The 15,756-nt window shown below is 33.9% G+C and overlaps 1 protein-coding gene across 1 annotated transcript; it reads left to right on the plus strand.

Annotated features, from left to right (window-relative positions):
• The first annotated feature begins 258 nt into the window (after positions 1-258).
• LOC134848309 (glandular kallikrein, prostatic-like) lies at positions 259-10,908 on the plus strand. Its single transcript, XM_063865703.1, has 4 exons — positions 259-307; positions 445-713; positions 5,272-5,374; positions 10,336-10,908. The coding sequence occupies exons 2-4, from the start codon at positions 449-451 to the stop codon at positions 10,826-10,828; spliced, it is 861 nt and encodes a 286-aa protein (XP_063721773.1). The 5' UTR covers positions 259-307; positions 445-448; the 3' UTR covers positions 10,829-10,908.
• Positions 10,909-15,756: the final 4,848 nt, after the last annotated feature.

Raw genomic sequence — 15,756 nt, forward strand, 5'->3', positions numbered from 1 at the left:
TAGATGGCGTTAAGTTGATTAATTCTTGGCAGCAGTTTCAGAATGTGTAGGGTTCAAGCTTGCACTTTATTAGAAAACTGCTTTTCAAAATCGAATCATGACCTAAGAAACTATAAACCTTTGTAACCAATCAATCGAAATCTCTGGTAAATTGGTGAGTCCTTGGATCAACAAATTTCATATTTGCTTAACTTTTACTGAGAAATTCACCACAGTTGGACTTAGTTAGAAATTTTATTGAGTTTTATCGGAGCAAAGCATCTTGGTTGTCTAAATAGCAATAACCTTGTCTTCAAAGCTCCAAAAGGTCAAGAAAAAATATCTTTTAGTTTTCGTAAACTCATTGGAATACCATTTCAAAATTTAATTAACTTCCAGATAGTTTAATGCTGCAGATTTTGAGTTTTTTGCAATTTTATATTATATGTGACATTTTTCCATCAGCAAAATGTCCATGCTGAAGATCTTCTTTGTCTCGTTACTTTTGGGAGCACTGAAAACCGAAAGCAAGGTGTTTGTTTCCGAGAAGGATCCACGCAATGTCAGGCCGAGAGATGCAATTACTTCATCAATTGTCCGCGGAATGCCGGTGAGGGAGAGGCGGATGTTCTTTGTACGCATTCTGTCTCTAGACTCCGATCACTTTTGTGGGGGGACACTGATTGAGTTGCAATGGGTAGTTACGGCAGCTCAGTGTGTTTACCATTCACAAGGTTCGACTATGTTTCTATCATCTATGCAAGAGCAAATGGATTAGTTTTTGTGGAATCGGATATCAATTATTAGCGTTAATGAAACGTTTCGCCCGTCGTTGTGAAAACTGCGCAAAATGCTCCTATCCGTTAATTTTGTTTAAAATTTAACTGCAGAACTTTTTCAAAACATGTTTTTTTAAATCTTTTGTTATTGCGAAAATAATTGGATTATTGTAGCTATTCTTTTAGCAACAGGTAGCAAAACTTAGTCGAAATCTGATTAAATAATCCTTTATATTGGCTTCTTTTTTTGTTCACTCATCTTTTTGCCGTTTTATCGAATTTTTTCTGCATTTTGCGCTGGACAAGTTTCTCTTGCGGAAAATTTATTTTGTCAAATTCCAAACCAAAATTACACCCGTGAACGGGTCAATACAAATACATTTGATTGAAAATCAATGAGTGAAACAGGGTCATTTGTAGTCATTCTTACATCAACTGACCTTGTTTCCCTCCTAATTTTTGAATCAAATGAATTGACCCGTTTTAAAAGGGTAATTTTGGGTTAAAACTTTTCAAATCAAAAATTTTGTAATTTTCCAAAAAAAATTATCATCATTTTTTGTTTAAAATTAACCGAAATTTATAAAAACGGGAGTTTGAAGTTTAAGTTGGTTTTATCATGTTATTTTGAATCAGCGCTATACAGTGTTGATTTAAATTATCCGGACAAAACGAACAAAATTTGAATTTTCAAACACGTTTTTCTTAAATTGGGTTAAGATTAGACAAAAAGTAAAGAGGACAAAAGTTGCTTAGAATTTCACCAGAATTAGTATGGTTCCATTTTTTCTCCGAAATTCTCAACAAAAATTTTACCCCAAAAATGGGTCATTTTGGCCTTTTTCAATTAATCAAGAATTACGCTGAAACTACTATGTAAATTGATATGAAAATTATATCACAGGAAGCCGCTTACGCAGTTCAACAAAGTTTAAGAAGGCTTAAATCTTCAAAAACCAGTTTAAATGAAAAAATTTTTACTTGATAAACAATAAATGTGATTTTTACTACATAAAACTCAGAATCTATGTTTAAAAATAAATTTTAAACAATTTGCGCAAATTTTTGGAGGTTTAACCCTTCTCAAACATTGTTAAGCTGCGTAAGAGGCTTCCTGTGATATAATTTTCTTATCAATTTACAAAGTTGTTTCAGCGTAATTCTTGATTAACTGAAAAAAGCCAAAATGACCCATTTTTGGGGTAAAGTTTTTGTTGAGAATTTCGGAGAAAAAATGGCACCATACTAATTCTGGTGAAATTCTAAGCAACTTTTGTCCCATTCACTTTTTGTCTAATCTTAACTCAATTTGAGAAAAACGCGTTTGAAAATTCAAGTTTTGTTCGTTTTGTCCGGATAATTTAAATCAGCACTGTAGAAGCTCGCTCAGTGCAAAATAAAGTGATATCTCGATAAACCGCGAGCGGACGAGTGAATAACAACGAAATCAGAATAAAAATTACGTCATCAAAATTCGGCAATTTTTTTCTACCTATTGCAAAAAGAATAGCTTCAAAAATCCAAATAATAGTGAAACAAGGTGCATGAAAAATGTGTTTCGAAAACACCTCTAGAAACACAAAAATTTCAGGTTTTTAAAATTGAATCATCTTTTCAAATAAATTATTCAAACATCAATACTTCGAGGATTTATGATAGCAAGGAGTCATCGACAAAATGCAGACAACCACATAATTTTACCCTCCATTTGCTGAATTTGTCAATAAAAATAATTATAATATTTATTCACGAAACTGAGAAAATTTTTTGAGATACATTTTTTCGACCCAAAGTATGAGTGGAAAAAAAATAAAATTTTGGTTTAAAAATAAAACGACAATTGAAAGCAAGGTGTTTGTTTTGAGGTACCGTAAATTGCGAGAAAAAATTCTGTGCAAAATATGAAGAGACGTTTTTGAAAAATCAAAATTTCCGTTCAAATAATGGACCCATCTGAACAATTTACCTCCTGAATAGACCAATAGAAAAATCTGCACACAGAAATTAAATGACAAATTCAAAAATTAAGGCCTGCATCTACTATGCTCAAAATTTTTCGGCTGAAAATTTTGTTTCTTAAATGGTGAGTGATCTCCTCCCTAATTTGGTTTATGGGGAGATAGTTCAGTTGCTTCATGTTTATTTAGGATTTGTAAAATTTTAACCTATACAATAACATGAAGAACGGAATTGTAGAACACTTATCAGTTTTCTTTGACGGAATACTACCGCCGCACAATTGATTGGCACTAAAAATATGCCACCTTTTTAACCACAGCCAAACAAATGATTATTTCTTCTGCGCCACAGGCTATTCTTCTAAGTAAAAACTTCGTTTCGAGCACTCACTTTTTTCCCATGTTCTGCGGTTTGCTTAAAATATTGCATATTTTTGAATTTGTTCCATTCCGCGAACCTTCGAAACAATTAACCATTTGTTCAAAACCTCCACTGACAATTAACGTGTATTCATTTTGACCATCTGTCGTCGCGGTTCCGGTTTGCTGTTTTTTTTTTCACGGCTATTTTGAGTTTTGGTTTTCATTTCATCTACTTAAAAAGAAACTGTTCAAATTTAATTGATATACTAAGTACCAACATTTTTATCAGATAAAAAGACTCTCAGTGAGTGATTTGAATCATAATCAAACTAAACTTTTTTTTTGCTCATTTTATATTGAACGCGAAAAGTGCCAACATTACAAGTTTTTTCCGTATCTTTTTTTTTGCAGTACGAGGCCAAACTGTGCACTGGATAGGTGCACAATTTTGTGTCGGTATGTTCCTGGATTCCAGAGACAAGTCTTAAACTTGGTAAAACTTTGTCGGAACGAACAAAGAGAATGAAATAACAAAAGAAGAATAAAAGGAGCGTCCTTGTTGCGGAATCCGCTCACAAATTACTCAGTTTGGCCTTGTAATGTGTTTCTGAGAAAAAAATGCTGTGAAAAACATGGAAATACAATATTTGAAAATTGGAAATTGTGTTTTAAAAAAGTCTCATGTGAGGTACCGTATAGACCAATAGAAAAATAGACCAATAGAAAAATCTGCACACAGAAATTAAATGACAAATTCAAAAATTAAGGCCTGCATCTACTATGCTCAAAATTTTTCGGCTGAAAATTTTGTTTCTTAAATGGTGAGTGATCTCCTCCCTAATTTGGTTTATGGGGAGATAGTTCAGTTGCTTCATGTTTATTTAGGATTTGTAAAATTTTAACCTATACAATAACATGAAGAACGGAATTGTAGAACACTTATCAGTTTTCTTTGACGGAATACTACCGCCGCACAATTGATTGGCACTAAAAATATGCCACCTTTTTAACCACAGCCAAACAAATGATTATTTCTTCTGCGCCACAGGCTATTCTTCTAAGTAAAAACTTCGTTTCGAGCACTCACTTTTTTCCCATGTTCTGCGGTTTGCTTAAAATATTGCATATTTTTGAATTTGTTCCATTCCGCGAACCTTCGAAACAATTAACCATTTGTTCAAAACCTCCACTGACAATTAACGTGTATTCATTTTGACCATCTGTCGTCGCGGTTCCGGTTTGCTGTTTTTTTTTTTCACGGCTATTTTGAGTTTTGGTTTTCATTTCATCTACTTAAAAAGAAACTGTTCAAATTTAATTGATATACTAAGTACCAACATTTTTATCAGATAAAAAGACTCTCAGTGAGTGATTTGAATCATAATCAAACTAAACTTTTTTTTTGCTCATTTTATATTGAACGCGAAAAGTGCCAACATTACAAGTTTTTTCCGTATCTTTTTTTTGCAGTACGAGGCCAAACTGTGCACTGGATAGGTGCACAATTTTGTGTCGGTATGTTCCTGGATTCCAGAGACAAGTCTTAAAACTTGGTAAAACTTTGTCGGAACGAACAAAGAGAATGAAATAACAAAAGAAGAATAAAAGGAGCGTCCTTGTTGCGGAATCCGCTCACAAATTACTCAGTTTGGCCTTGTAATGTGCTTCTGAGAAAAAAATGCTGTGAAAAACATGGAAATACAATATTTGAAAATTGGAAATTGTGTTTTAAAAAAGTCTCATGTGAACAATTTATCCCCTGAATACGCCAATAGAACAATCTCCCCTGAAATTAAATGGCAAATTCAAGAAGTAAGGCCTGCATATTGTATGCTAAAATCTGATTGGCTGAAAAGTATTACTTTTAATCAGGTGAACAATCTCCTCCCTTATTTGAGGGAAAAGATTGTTCACTTGGTCCAAATGAAATAGCGGTGTTCCATATCCCGAGAGCGTGTCTTCACTTCAGCCAAAATGCCGAAGGCTCGATGCCCAGTATGAATTCAAGCATAAAGCAGCATCTGCCAGCTCAGAAAATAACAAAGTTAGGCTCAGTGTAGTTTCTAGTCAGCGGAACAAACCGACTTCTACCCCAAGAGGTGAACAGCTTGTATTTAGATTCAATGCCTCGTTGATATGACCTTGATACTTGAATAAATTTAACGCTTTCATTATTTTAGATTTGTTTTTAGTTGAAAACATCAGCGTCGAGGTGAAGGATTTTTCGGAACCCCTGCTGGTCGATGATTCTATTAGTCGATTCAACTTTGTCGCCCAAGTTTTCTTTCCTCCAGGGTAAGCGAATTATTAGTCATCATTAGTCATCAAGGTGAATTGTGTTTACTTAAGTGTTATTCCTTGTAAATAAAGGGAGATTGGTAACAAAAAATATTTGTCCCAGATCAACACACACAGAATGACTTTAATTTGTTACTCCAAATTAAAAACCACACTTTTTGCGGCTACTTAATATTAACAAAATGTGCAAATAGAATATCAGCTTTAAAAGGCCACAATTTACTAAAATTTAATTTTTGTGCCCAGTGCGTAATTGTGACATGATCTAAAATAATTTCTAAACTATAGTGGAGTTTAATCTACTCTGCTAACCAGTCAATTAATGCATTGCATGCTGCTCTTGGATGCATTCTGCTATTGGATGTGTTCTGCTCTTGGATGCGTTCTGCTATTGGATGCGTTCTGCTCTCGAGCCCCCGAAAGCGAACGTTTCTGAACCGTGACAGAAATTAATAATCGAACACGAAAACAAATTCCAAAAACGAAAACAAACGCCAAAAACAAAAACAAAGTTTAAACTCAACAAATTGAAATTCGATCAGCACAAAAGCTGTAATTTCTAAAACTGTGTCATTCATCTCGGATAATTTCTTTGTTCTGCTATTTTTTTTTTTTCATATAGGCATCATTATTTTAAAAAATTTAATACAAATCTATGCACTACACCACATGAACCACGGAACCAGATCTTGATTGCCAGGAGACAATTAGGCTTGCAAATTTTTGAAAAAAATTGATATGATATATGTAGACGCAGCGAAGCAGAAGTGGTTTTTTCTCCAGACGAATTTCGACTTTTTAACTGGCTTTTGATTTTTGAAGAAATTTTTTAATAAATAATTAAAAACATGGGTTCTCTGAGCTTAAAATCAAAACAATAACTGTGGCAATTTTGTGCAAAATACAACGTTACGCGATTTAAAAGTGAGACTAAGCTGAACAGTTTGGAATAAATAGTTTAAGCTAATTAATAAATTTTTGTCAACACGTTGCGTAAACTAAAGTTAATCCAACTCAAAACTGATTCCAAATTTGGTCTTTCACCCTACGCGTAGCAAGGGTGTTGCAAGACGGTATTAGGTTTTTCTCCCGCAATTTTTTTTCCAGAATTTGTACCCAAAAATGTTTCACATGTTTTAGTTGCTTTATTATAAATTCAAATTTAAGAAGAATTATGCGCATTTGGCGCAGTGTTTAAACTCATGCTTGAAGCAACAAAGCCTGCGAATTTGGCGTAGTCCTGTCTGCAAACTGAAGCTTTTCGGCTGCTTTGGACAATCGTCTCTCTGCTTATTTTAACCGCTTAAATCCCATGGAAAAGTATTTTTTGAATGTTTGCTTTTTTCTAGCCTTCCCAGCGCTTTTCGTTGAATTTCTAGAAGTGAAGATCGTTTTTTTAAGATTTTTGGTTTTTTTTGCAATTTTTTTCTTCAGTTTTTGATTTGTCTTCCAATGTTCTTCTAAACGTAGTCATTCGTTTTATTTGCAAGTGTTGCGCAGCTCAATTCGCCTCCGTATGAAACTCAACCGTTATTTTGTATGAAAACATGCATATAGAATATCAGCTTTAAAAGGCCACAGTTAACTAAAATTTTATTTTTGTGCCCATTGCGTAATTGTGACATGATCTAAAATAATTTCTAAACTGTAGTGGAATTTAATCTACTCTGCTAACCAGTCAATTAATGCATGCTGCGCTTGGATGCGTTCTGCTCTTGGATGCGTTCTGCTCTTGGATGCGTTCTGCTCTCGAGCCCCCGAAAGCAAACGTTTCTGAACCGTGACAGAAATTAATAATGGAACATGAAAACAAATTCCAAAAACGAAAACAAACGTCAAAAACAAAAAGAAAGTTTGAAACACAACGAATTGAAACTTGATCAGCACAAAATGGACCAGCACAAAAGCTGTAATTTCTAAAACTGGGTCATTCATCTAGGATAATTTCTTGATTATGCTATTTTTTTTTCATATAGTCATCATTATTTTAAAAAATTTAAAACAAATCTATGCATTACACAACATGAGCCACGGAAACAGATCTTGATTGCCAGGAGACAATTAGGCTTGCAAATTAAAAAAACTTCTTATGATATATGTAGACGCAGCAAAGAAGAAGTGGTTTTTTGTCTCCAGATGAATTTCGATTTTTTTAACTGGCTTTTGATATTTGTAGAAATTGTTAATAAATAATTGAAAACATGGATTCTCTGAGCTTTAAATCAAAACAATAACTGTGGCAATTTTGTGCAAAATACAACGTTACGCGATTTAAAAGTGGGACTACGCTGAACAGTTTGGAATAAATAGTTTGCGCTCATTAATAAATTTTTGTCAACACGTTGCGTAAACTAAAGTTAATCCAACTCAAAACTGATTCCAAATTTGGTCTTTCACCCTACGCGTAGCAAGGGTGTTGCAAGACGGTATTAGGTTTTTCTCCCGCAATTTTTTTTCCAGAATTTGTACCCGAAAATGTTTCACATTTTTTAGTTGCTTTATTATAAATTCAAATTTAAGAAGAATTATGCGCATTTGGCGCAGTGTTTAAACTCATGCTTGAAGCAACAAAGCCTGCCAATTTGGCGTACTCCTGTTTGCAAACTGAAGCTTTTCGGCTGCTTTAGACAATCGTCTCTTTGCTTATTTTAACCGCTTAAATCCCATGGAAAAGTATTTTTTGATTGTTCGCTTTTTTCTAGCCTTCCCAGCGCTTTTCGTTGAATTTCTAGAAGTGAAGATTGTTTTTTTAAGATTTTTGGTTTTTTTTGCAATTTTTTTGTTTCAGTTTTTGATTTGTCTTCCAATGTTCTTCTAAACGTAGTCATTCGTTTTATTTGCAAGTGTTGCGCAGCTCAATTCGCCTCCGTATGAAACTCAACCGTTATTTTGTATGAAAACATGCATATAGAATATCAGCTTTAAAAGGCCACAGTTAACTAAAATTTTATGTTTGTGCCCATTGCGTAATTGTGACATGATCTAAAATAATTTCTAAACTGTAGTGGAATTTAATCTACTCTGCTAACCAGTCAATTAATGCATGCTGCTCTTGGATGCGTTCTGCTCTTGGATGCGTTCTGCTCTTGGATGCGTTCTGCTCTCGAGCCCCCGAAAGCGAACGTTTCTGAACCGTGACAGAAATTAATAATGGAACACGAAAACAAATTCCAAAAACGAAAACAAGCGTCAAAAACAAAAAGAAAGTTTGAAACACAACGAATTGAAACTTGATCAGCACAAAATGGACCAGCACAAAAGCTGTAATTTCTAAAACTGGGTCATTCATCTAGGATAATTTCTTGATTATGCTATTTTTTTTTCATATAGTCATCATTATTTTAAAAAATTTAAAACAAATCTATGCATTACACAACATGAGCAACGGAACCAGATCTTGATTGCCAGGAGACAATTAGGCTTGCAAATTAAAAAAATCTTATGATATTATGAAGAAGAAGTAGTTTTTTCTCCAGACGAATTTCGACTTTTTAACTGGCTTTTGATTTTTGAAGAAATTTTTTAATAAATAATTAAAAACATGGATTCTCTGAGCTTAAAATCAAAACAATAACTGTGGCAATTTTGTGCAAATTACAAAGTTACGTGATTTAAATGTGGGACTACGCTGAACAGTTTGGAACAAATAGTTTGCGCTTTTTAATAAATTTTTGTTAACACGTTGCGTAAACTAAAGTTAATCCAACTCAAAACTGATTCCAAATTTTGTCTTTAACCCTACGCGTAGCAAGGGTGTTGCAAGACGGTATTAGACTTTTCTCCCGCAATTTTTTTTTCCAGAATTTGTACCCGAAAATGTTTCACATGTTTTAGTTGCTCTATTATAAATTCAATTTTAAGAAGAATTATGCGCTTTTGGCGCAGTGTTTAAACTCATGCTTGAAGCAACAAAACCTGCGACTTCGGCTTAGTCCTGTTTGCAAACTGAAGCTTTTCGGCTGCTTTAGACAATCGTCTCTCTGCTTATTTTAGCCGCTTAAATCCCATGGAAAGATATTTTTTGATTGTTTGCTTCTTTCTAGCCTTCCGAGAGCTTTTCGTTGAATTTCTAAAAGTGAAGATCGTTTTTTAAGATTTTTGGTTTTTTTTGCAATTTTTTTTCTTCAGTTTTTGATTTGTCTTCCAATGTTCTTCTAATCGTAGTCATTCGTTTTATTTGCAAGTGTTGCGCAGCTCATATTCGCCTCCGTATGAAACTCAACCGATATTTTGTATGAAAACTACTAGACATCTATCTTAGAGGACAATCGAAAGATACCAGCAGGCTGGCTTACATCTTTATAAATCTCCATACATATACTGACTGAAAATTCCTATTATGATCGCAAAACTTTATGTTAGCCGCTACGCCGCCTAATCGTTTATAATTCTCGACTTATTTTCAATTCAATTCAGCAACTTTTGAATTTTTCAGAAAAATGATTTTTGATGTCCGTTTTTTGATATATTTTGAAAGTTACGCCTTCGACATGAAAATCACATAAAAATTAACGATGCATAACTAACGGTATGACAAAAAACAATTAAACTGAGAAAAAAAGTAAAAGTGTTTATTTGGCGATAGTTTTGAAAGGCATAAATTTTAAATAAAATTATTTGAAAATTATTAAATACTCAAGTAGCTCCAAAACTGTTTTTCTTGAAACTTGAAATTTTTTTTGGTTGTATCGACATGTAAGCTGTGATGTTGCTTTTTTTATTCCGATAAACTGATAAAATTAACTTAGTAATAGTTCTAAAAACGAATAAGATTCTGACACTGCGGCACGACAAAACTGCATAATTTTTGAAAAAGCTTAGTATGTTTTTTTAGGTATTTTACCTTTATGAATGGAATCAAAACGACTCCTCATCAAAACTTTGAAAAAAGCTTATCCTATAAAGTGCATATGTCAAGCATTCAATCATAAAATGAGCGATATTTAACTTTGTTTCAGGTTGCAAATAGATGAAAATTTCCTGCCTCGATATGACATTGCGCTTCTTAAACTTAGCAGTCCTGTGCGTGGCCAGTTTGAACTAATTGACCTCTGCAGTCGGAAAATAGGCGGGTGGCAACCTTTAGGGGCTATGGGCCTCGGGGCCATTTCCGGCCAGACTTTTGAACTCCCCGATACTTTGCTAGAAACTGTTTTCCACGAAACCTATTTCCAATCTACAAATGTGTTTAACATGAGATTCTGTAAAGAGTATAATGTTTGCACTGAAAATTTGTTTCATGGCTCCAATATGTGCGCTATGGACCAAGGCGGGCCATTAGTGACCTACTACTGTGAGACATTTGTGCCTCAATGTTTGTATGGCGTGGCTAGTTTTTACTTGTCCAAAAATGGACATCCGAGGGACGCTTGCAATGGTGGCAGTACATTCACTAGTATTCCTTATTTTTACGAATGGATCAAAAACACGATTTACTCGAACGATGGATGAACGAGTCCAAACTTCTTGTTTATTGGAATCTTTGTTTTAAGAATCAGAAAGCTGTAAGTTTTAATTCAAACTTTCACAGATATCTTTTTATATTAGAGGCATTTCTATACATAAGTTTAGATTTAGTAGAAAAAAAAACATTTTTCTAGATCAAAACAACTATTTGTTGGGCGAATGTAATTAATCACTTTCAAAAAGCAATTTGAATATTCACAGTGTCTCTTTTGAGCCCAAACACGGTTGCTTCTATTACAATTAGAGTAAATAAATGTAATTTGAAGCATTTTTCTTAAGATATACAGAAAGAAGTTCAGCTTCTCCCTTAAAAAAGTGTTCCCATTCATTTGCAGCCAGTGTCAGCTGTAAACAAGCGAAGTCCATTAACCCTCCACCACTTTCATATAAAATAACCGCTTTTTTGCGCTACTTTTCCCGGTCGAAGTGTTCACTTCATTTTTCGACCATCTGGAACAAAATTCGGTGTTTTGAGCTTCTCGGCTAATTTCTGGCATATTTTGACTTTCTTGACACAATGTAAATTGCTTCATCGTTGGACCCAAGCAAGATATATTTTGAACTTGCCGGCCAAATTCGTTGATGTTTCGACTGCCTCGACAGATGAAACTGTGCTCCACCTCGTTCGACCCAAGTCAGATCAATTTCTACCGTCTTGGCTATTTTGTGTGCTTTTTTACAGCCCGACTAAAATGTGTTTGATCGATTCAAGTTACATATAAATCTAAAATTTTGACATAGCAACTCTATGTTACAACCTTTGCGACAAAAACTATTAATTTCTAGGCAAAAGTTTCAATTCTGTTTCAAAACCCGGTGGTTTATCGTCTAGCATAAAACTCGACTAGTGTAAAATTTTTACAGTTGAAAAAGTATCTGCAAGCATAAAAATCAAAATAGAAAATTTTAATATTTTCTAAATTAAAATCATTATACGCAAAAACAAATACTTACAAACAAGTCAGTTCTTTCACTTACTTAACTCTTTTTTTTTGCGCGGCAATTAGTGTTTGATCAAGCCATTACTGGTCGGGGTGTGACTGTTGATTAGTTTTTAAGGCATCTAATTTGCCAGTTGATTGCCTAATTTGTCATTTACTCAGTTTTCTATTTCTCAGAAATGCAAATTTCAAGTTAAGCTGAGTCTTGTTTTGTGTTTCTGAGAAATAAAGCTATCAAGTGATGCTAGTCGTTTCACTTTCATGTTTCCGTAGATATTTTCGATACATTTCAATGTATGCTAGTCAAGCTTTATGCTAGTCGAGTGGTTACAGAAAGCTTTTATTTCAATTAGAAAGAAAAAAGAACAGACGCAAGTTCCGAAACGTTGTCCTCTTGTGATTCTTTTTGCTACCCGCACTAAATTTTCATGGATAATAATTGATTATATTGGATTATAATGGATTATAATCCATTTATTTAAATGTTTTGTGTGATTTTTCAATATTTGTGTGATTTTTCAATATGATAAATTTTTCAAAAAAGTGCCAAAAAACTGCATTTTTGACCAGTTCCCCACGTCCCTACACTCCATAAGTACCCAACCCGACATTTTTTTCATGCGGAAAACTATCATGCCCTTTTTGAGATCATTAGTTGTTTTTCTCTAGTAGGGACGTGGGGAATTGGTCAAAAATGCAGTTTTTTGGCACTTTTTTGAAAAATTTATCATATTGGCCTCTTCAAAGTTACTACATTCTGGCCGCCCCTGGATGAACGTGTTCGTTCGAGTTTTGCAGAAAATAGCGAAAAGTAGAGTCATTATCTACAAAATTTAATCAATTTTCCTGGATTTTAAGTTTAAAAAATAATTCATTCTATTGAAAACAAAAATGGATTGTTAGCTATTATAATGGATTTTTTTAAAGGAATTTTGTTTTTCGAAACTAATCAATTAAAATGGATTAAAAACCCATTACGTTGTCTAAATGTGCCATGATAATCAATTAGATAGACAACGTTTTAGTCAACAAAAATCCGTTATAATCCATTTTATTTATGAATTTTCGGTGCGAGTAAATCAGGTACTCTTGTTTAATGTCCATAATTTTGCTTTGAAAATTCAGTAATTTCTGTCATTCACGTCTTTTCATTCACGTTCTTCCGTTTTTTCACGTGGTTAGTTTCAAGCGCTTCACTCCACTAACGTTTTTGTACCTAAATAACACTATTCTAAATATTCATTAAAAAGAAAGTTGCAAATACGTGTTATAATTGTAACAATTTAGACTAAAATTCTATGTTAGGCCTGAGTTCTGCTTATGGGTAAGTGAGGAGGCTGCAAATTTGTTGGTACACAAAAAACCAACATTCGTTTAGCTTTTTTTATTCGTTTAGCTTTAAGCTGCAAATAGGCCTAATAATTGGATTTTAGAATAAAACTCCAGAACCAGACGAAGTTCTGCATCTGGTTCAGTGAAAAGTGCGGTACTGAAAAGTATAATTGAGATACTTTTTTCCTATACTCCTGGTTGAGATTTGTTTTTGTTGGAATTCCAGATACGGTGTTCTTACTGTCCAGAAAAAAAGCACAAAACTATTCGGCTGATATGTCTTTGATAACGGCATAAAATTTTCTAAATTGCTGCGCACAAAAAATCTTTTTCCTTCATGGTGTTTTTGAGCGGCGAGAATTTTAGCTGATAAAGTGTTTTCATGACTCAGTAACAATTTAAAATGCGAAATGATATACCTCAGTAATTTGCATTTGAATTTGTTTCTTCTTGCAGTAAAAATCCTACGATTGGGGTATTACTGTTTGCTGATTCTGTTGAAATTTAGTTTTCAAGCAGTTAAGCAGGAATCCGCTGAACTTAGAAAAAACTTGATAGTCAAAATACTAAAAAGTTCGCTGACCAAGCGATTGAGCATAAATTTAAAATGCAGACACTTTACCTTGTAATTAGACTACCCGGAAAACAAGTTCGAGGTTGTTAACAGATTCTGTGATCTAAATAGGTTGTTTTTGCTATATCCCATGATTTGATTTGCCAACCGACAAAGTGAGAACCAACATCGGAAACTCTTGTTGGTGAAAAAACTGCGAAACAATAGATATGTGCATTAAGCCGCTTCTTAATGTGAAATGAGGATCAATAGATTAACTTGTGCGTTTTTGCGCCGGATTTGTGCTCCCTCAACAGAAACTCGGAGATAGTCAGTTGGCAAAACTTTGAATCAATTTAAAACCCACTCAACCATGATTTGGATTCCAAAAAAAAACGATTCGAAAAACTCCATTTTAAGAAAAGAAGCCTGCATTTTGTTGTTTTTTCAGACTAATAAACACAAAGTTTACAAAATAACCTGAACTATCAATTCAGTTCTAATGCTCTTAAGGCTGTGCGATGCAGTTTTTTTCAAAATCGATGCGATGACGATGCAATGCGGAAAAATTCATCGCTATTCGATGAATTTTCGATGCAAAGCAAAATTTGAAACAGAGAAACAAAATTTTATTTTAAATTCTCACGCAAGAAAAGTAGCATACGAAAAATTACGGGAGATAATGTTTGTCGTGCTGATGTTACTATATTACTCGCATCAGACCATACTCTCTCGCTGGGAACAGCAGTTCCAGGAATACACAGTAAATTTTCTGCGAGTTTGGCAACTTTTGGGAATTTTTCACAGTTTTCTTCCAGTAGAGAAGCCGGTTTTCGTTCCTTTCAAGGTATTTTTCATGAAGATACTGTTCAAGCTCTCTGTGGAATAGTGTTCTCGTTTGTCTTGAGCTGCAACGGTGCGAATTAGTTTTCTGACAATTGCATTAGTTGTGGTAGTTGGGCGCAAGAAAGCTCCAATTTACACTTATTGCACACGCAAGTTTCTCCGGAAGTTGACTTGATAAAAAAAATCCAGACTGCTGAGTTCATTCTGACAAAAATTGCTAAGTTAGAAGATTCTCAGAGACGTAATTAATATTAACGCGTTATAGCTGTAACGCATTTTTCAGTAAAACTAAGTTAGAAGGCTATTTCCAATCACTTAAGTGTTAGCTATTCACTTAAGAGTTAAACTTTGCAAATCTCGGAGAGGTCTCGGAATACAAGCGCTATTAGTAAGGTTCTATAACTTGGCATACAAATCACTGATACTGCTCCGAACCATTTGACCGGAATGAAATTTCGAATTCTAATTGATTTTCCATGAGAAACTACAATTTGTAAATGTATTTGTCAATCAGTTGTACTTTACTGATTTCAATTAAGACTTATTTAGTTATTTTAATTTTATTAATGACGTAATTATTGTATAAACACGTTATAGCTGTAGCGCATTTCTCAGAAAAACGCAGCTGCCAATCGTCGATCATCGAATAATTTTTGCATCGACTTTCGATTCGATGACGATGAATGCCCTTGCATCGATATTCGATGCAAAATCGATGCAGCGGACAGCCTTAAATGCTCTGTTACAACAATTTGCTAATATTACCTTAAATTTAGCAATTTTTAACATAATTCAATTGCCCCTTCTAAAAAACAAGAGACATTTTTTTGAATTTAATTGTTTTATTATGGTTCATGAAATACTTTACTTCAAACGTTGTGGTATTATGCACAAAAATCGGCTATCTTTGTTGTTCCAACCAATGAAAATGGGGAGCAACCTTGTCTTTGGAAGTGACACTTTTTTTCTGCTATTACTGATATTCGGTCAATTTTATCAATTTCACCACGTAACTGCTATAAATGCTATTTCTGCTATTTATAAAGTCATTTTTGGTCTTTCTCAGAATTTAACTAACTAATACCTACATTTCTGAGAAATGAAATTTCAATTGTGATGCTTTTCAAATAATTCTGAGAATTACGTGAGCCAGTAAGCCACGTAATTGACCATTTACGATTGCGACGTGCCTCGTGCGAAGCTTACATCCCGCGAGAAGGCCTTTCATGTAAAAACCCGGT

Source organism: Symsagittifera roscoffensis, chromosome 6 (assembly GCF_963678635.1).
Source record: "Symsagittifera roscoffensis chromosome 6, txSymRosc1.1, whole genome shotgun sequence".
Taxonomy (NCBI): Eukaryota; Metazoa; Xenacoelomorpha; order Acoela; family Convolutidae; genus Symsagittifera; species Symsagittifera roscoffensis.

Bases quoted from the DNA above. Each gene is read 5' to 3' on its own strand.
- LOC134848309 (XM_063865703.1), top strand. From the start codon at position 449: ATGTCCATGCTGAAGATCTTCTTTGTCTCGTTACTTTTGGGAGCACTG. The intron at 714-5,271 runs GTTCGACTATGT...ATTTGTTTTTAG, and splicing joins GTGTGTTTACCATTCACAAG to TTGAAAACATCAGCGTCGAG. The intron at 5,375-10,335 runs GTAAGCGAATTA...ACTTTGTTTCAG, and splicing joins CAAGTTTTCTTTCCTCCAGG to GTTGCAAATAGATGAAAATT.